This window comes from Chaetura pelagica, unplaced genomic scaffold, assembly GCF_000747805.2.
Source record: "Chaetura pelagica isolate M959 unplaced genomic scaffold, ChaPel_1.0 scaffold642, whole genome shotgun sequence".
Classification (NCBI taxonomy): Eukaryota; Metazoa; Chordata; class Aves; order Apodiformes; family Apodidae; genus Chaetura; species Chaetura pelagica.
Genome location: NW_009952704.1, coordinates 1,478,063 through 1,481,792, shown reverse-complemented (window position 1 = coordinate 1,481,792; position 3,730 = coordinate 1,478,063). Strand labels below are relative to the sequence as shown.

General features: G+C 39.5%; 1 protein-coding gene across 1 annotated transcript in view; it reads right to left on the bottom strand.

The window, feature by feature from the left end:
- Positions 1 to 127: 127 nt before the first annotated feature.
- Positions 128 to 3,730, bottom strand: part of LOC104385635 (phosphatidylinositide phosphatase SAC1) — a 28,599-nt gene continuing 24,996 nt past the window's right edge. Inside the window, exons 14-20 of the mRNA XM_009994114.1 lie at positions 3,295 to 3,433; positions 2,640 to 2,709; positions 2,481 to 2,553; positions 1,955 to 2,048; positions 1,776 to 1,868; positions 1,028 to 1,085; positions 128 to 369 (exon numbers count right to left, since the gene is read on the bottom strand). Of these exons, the coding sequence (XP_009992416.1) occupies positions 233 to 369; positions 1,028 to 1,085; positions 1,776 to 1,868; positions 1,955 to 2,048; positions 2,481 to 2,553; positions 2,640 to 2,709; positions 3,295 to 3,433 (664 nt within the window). The 3' untranslated portion in view covers positions 128 to 232. The remainder of the gene's footprint in view (positions 370 to 1,027; positions 1,086 to 1,775; positions 1,869 to 1,954; positions 2,049 to 2,480; positions 2,554 to 2,639; positions 2,710 to 3,294; positions 3,434 to 3,730) is intronic.

The following is a 3,730-nucleotide window of genomic DNA, read 5'->3' as shown; positions in this document are numbered from 1 at the left end:
GAATGGAGCCCCCTCCACTAATGCAATATTCCAAAGATCATTGCCACTAAGACTGTCAAGTCAGGCCCCATTGAGACCTACCACCACCAAAGGACATGAATTCCACCCCAACCCCTGCTGCCAAGGAAGAATGTTAAAAAGACCACTATTTGGTGTGGAAAGCAGGTCAGTAGAGACTCCAGGTGTGGCTTGAGGAATCCTCAGTACCAAGCCGCTTTCCACACACACAAATTCAGTCCATCTTCTCCTTCTGGACCAGCTTGGGTGCATCTACAAAATCCTTGCCGTTGTAAAGGATGATAGCAAAAGTTCCAAAGCTTGCACTTCCCCAGAAAAGCACATAGGCCAGTGTCTCAGTCCATGTATCACCTGTTAAGAACCAGATAAACATTTTAGTTCATCATCTTCAGTCACCGGAGAGGATTTTTTTTTAGTACAGAAGAAAAATACTTCAACCCCCCCCTCAGAGATATGTCAAACTAAATTAGAAGCCCTTCATGGGTACCGGGGTCTCTTTTTTTTTCCTGTATTTCCTTATCTATGAAAACTGTGATCGCCACACAGTTCTTAGAATATTTTGAACAGACAGTTACAGAAGTCAGAGTCAAGAATGCTACTGGCACTAACGTTAGAAAATTCAAGGCAAAAGCAGAAACCTTCACAACTCCTAACACAGATTTAAATTAGGAGGACATCCATCAAAACAGAGTTATGCCTATATCTGACTTTTCTGAACTGTCTTTCTGCCCAAAATTCAGTAGGTGTTCTTCTGGGGATTCTTCTTATAATGAAGCTAGATTTGGAGGCAATTAACTGCCCTTTAACTTATTCCCACAAAAGTTTTAATGTTGTTTTATATTTTCCACATTAATGACCTAGGGCTAACCCTCACTCTCCAGAGCCATGTTCAGACACCTTTTAGTATAACTGAGAAACAATTTTATACTGAATGTATTTGGCTAACCATTTTAGAACACCCTCACACAAGCCAGCTATTTTTGTGGAATTAAACTCAATAGCGACTTACCAGCCATTAGCAAACAAATAATGCACATGGAGAAAGCAACCACCATAATAATAGGCAACTGCAGAAAGAGAAAAAGAATAATCACTTGACATAGTAGCACTTATGTTCCTTACTTTCCTTTCAAATGAACTGTACTGCAAAGCTATTTACTTTCTTTGCAATAAAGTTGCTTTATTTACCAGTTCACTTCCTGACAGGTACAACTACAGTTTTGGATAGTTCCAAAAACTCAGAAGAGTATGCTCAACAACCAGATTCAGAATTAAAATACACCTTCCATCTATTAAAAGAGAGGTAGAGGTTTGTGTTTTGTTTAGAAAAAAACATACACCAGCCACTAATTAAACCCATGATGTCCCCAAATACCATTTCACAAAACAGAAGGGAAGAAGAAAAAATTTGCTTCTGTTACAGTCTGTGGTTCTGCATGAAGTATGAGAAGAAGCATCACAAGCTCCTTCTGCAGAAGGAAGCAGTCATTGATGGTGACTAGAAGAACTTCTCCCCTTCCACTTGATGAAGTGGATTTTTACAAAGTGCCAACAGCAGTGTTTCCAATACCTCAAGAACACTCCATTTTCTGTCAAGGGAACAGTCTGGGTTTAGTCCTACAAGCAGGTATCATAGAAACAGCCAGATTATAGGGATGCTTCATTACTAAATAGACAAATTCTACTTAATCCTATTAAGTAAGTGACTAAAAGGTTGCATTTGTTTCTCCAGTCATTAATAAAGTCACCATACTCACAGCTAAGAACTTCCAATCTTTCTTGACATGTAGAGGACTGGCAGGTTCTACTTCATCCACTGAATAATTTCCAAGAAAAAGATCGATTGCGTCCTGGGTGAGAAATGGAGAAAGCAAGAGTTAGAATGCACATGAATGTTTATCAAATACATTTTCTCACAGTTAAAAGCCTAACTTACTTGTCTAAATCCATCAGAAAAGTTGTTTTTGTAGTAACGTATTAATGAGTTCCAGCCATCCATTATTAAGCCCCACTGAGTTCTCTTCCCAGTTCTGCAAGAAGAAGTTTTGAAGAATATTTTAAACGTATTTCTAATTCAGGAAGATAATTTCAGATTTACAGGTCTTTCATTGATCAGATATGTACCATGGTTAATGAATACCTGCATGTAAATATATTTATCTAGTGCTGCCTGTTATTACCACGCATACTTGTAACAATGTTTGAAAGCAAAATTACACTCCTCTCTATCTCACAAAGTAAGTGTGCTTTGAAGAGGCACATTTTCTTGTTTTCATTTCCTGATAGCCTTTTCTCTTTTCATATAAACATTGAAGAATGGTGTAGATTGACATTTTACCAGTTGAACCATTGCAAAATTCATTAACTAAGCCCCAAATTAGTAACCTTCTCAGATATGACTTATAGACAATCCCAAACATGCCCCAAAACCCAGAAGACCTTTACAAGAAAGGATGACTTGCCTTGTGTAATCTGTCTTTAAGGCACCAGTTCCAGCATATTGCTTGGCACAAGCATTAGCATTATCAGCCCATGCTGTGAAAAGGAAAACATTCGGAAATATTAAGTTATGTATTCTATTTAGAAAAAAGGTGATTGTTTGAACTCTATGAACAGCCTACCATTTTTGTAGATTTTCTCAAAGTCTGCTTGCTCTTCAATTCTCTGTCCAACATGCAGAACACCTAGCCTCTAAAACAAAAAGCATATTGAAGCTTATCAGTAGTTTGCTACAAAAATTAGGATTTGGTCTCAGAAAAAAGTATTAATTTAGAGTCTGGCTGATACATTTCAAGTAGCACAGTAACTCAAGTATGCAAGGTCTTACTGAAGTGTTAAAATTGCATTTCTATTCCAAACAGAAAGCCTCCTTCCTCTTCCAGCTTAACCACAGTGAAGTCACAGAATCAAATGTTCAGGGCTGGAAGGGACCTCCAGAGATCCTCAAGTCCAACCCGCTGCCAGAACAGGACCAAAAACTAGGGCAGAACACTCAGAAAGGCATCCAGGCAGGTCTTGGAAGTCTCCAGAGAAGAAGATTCCACAACCTCTCTGGGGAGCCTGTTCCAGTGCTCTGTAACCCTCACAGTAAAGAAACTCTTCCTCACATTGAGGTGGAACTTCCTATGCTCGAGTTTGAATCCATTGCCCTTCAGCCCATCAGAGGGCATAAGTGAAAAGAGGTTGTCCTTGCCTTCTTCATGCCCAGCCCTCATGTATTTATAGAAATTATTAGATCCCCCCTCAGTCTTTTCCTCTCTAGACTGAAATATTTACCTGAAGCTGGGCTTGAAGAGACCTCCGTGCTAACAGGCTCTGGATCACGTTAGTCCGATCAAGGCAGTCCATGCAGTTACTGCGGAATGTTCCTTCCTGCTGAGTCACAATTTTGCCATCGGAATCAACTAGAAAGTAACTTAACATACAGAATCCACTTGAGTACTGTGGGTAACAATCCATATAAACCACACATTTTTCAGAAGTAAATATTTCAGCAATGAAAACACAGCTGGTCTCGAGCGTGCAAAGAGGTCTTAACCATGTCTTTCAACTTGGGTGTCTCCCTGAATTCTTCCCCTCCCACACTGGAAAACAGCATCCATATATGAACACTTGGTAATCTCAGGGCAGTATTCACTCATCATATGGACAGCCAACCAGCCTTATCAAGTTATATGCCACTGAGAAGTGCAGCTTCTGGGAAAAAGATCAG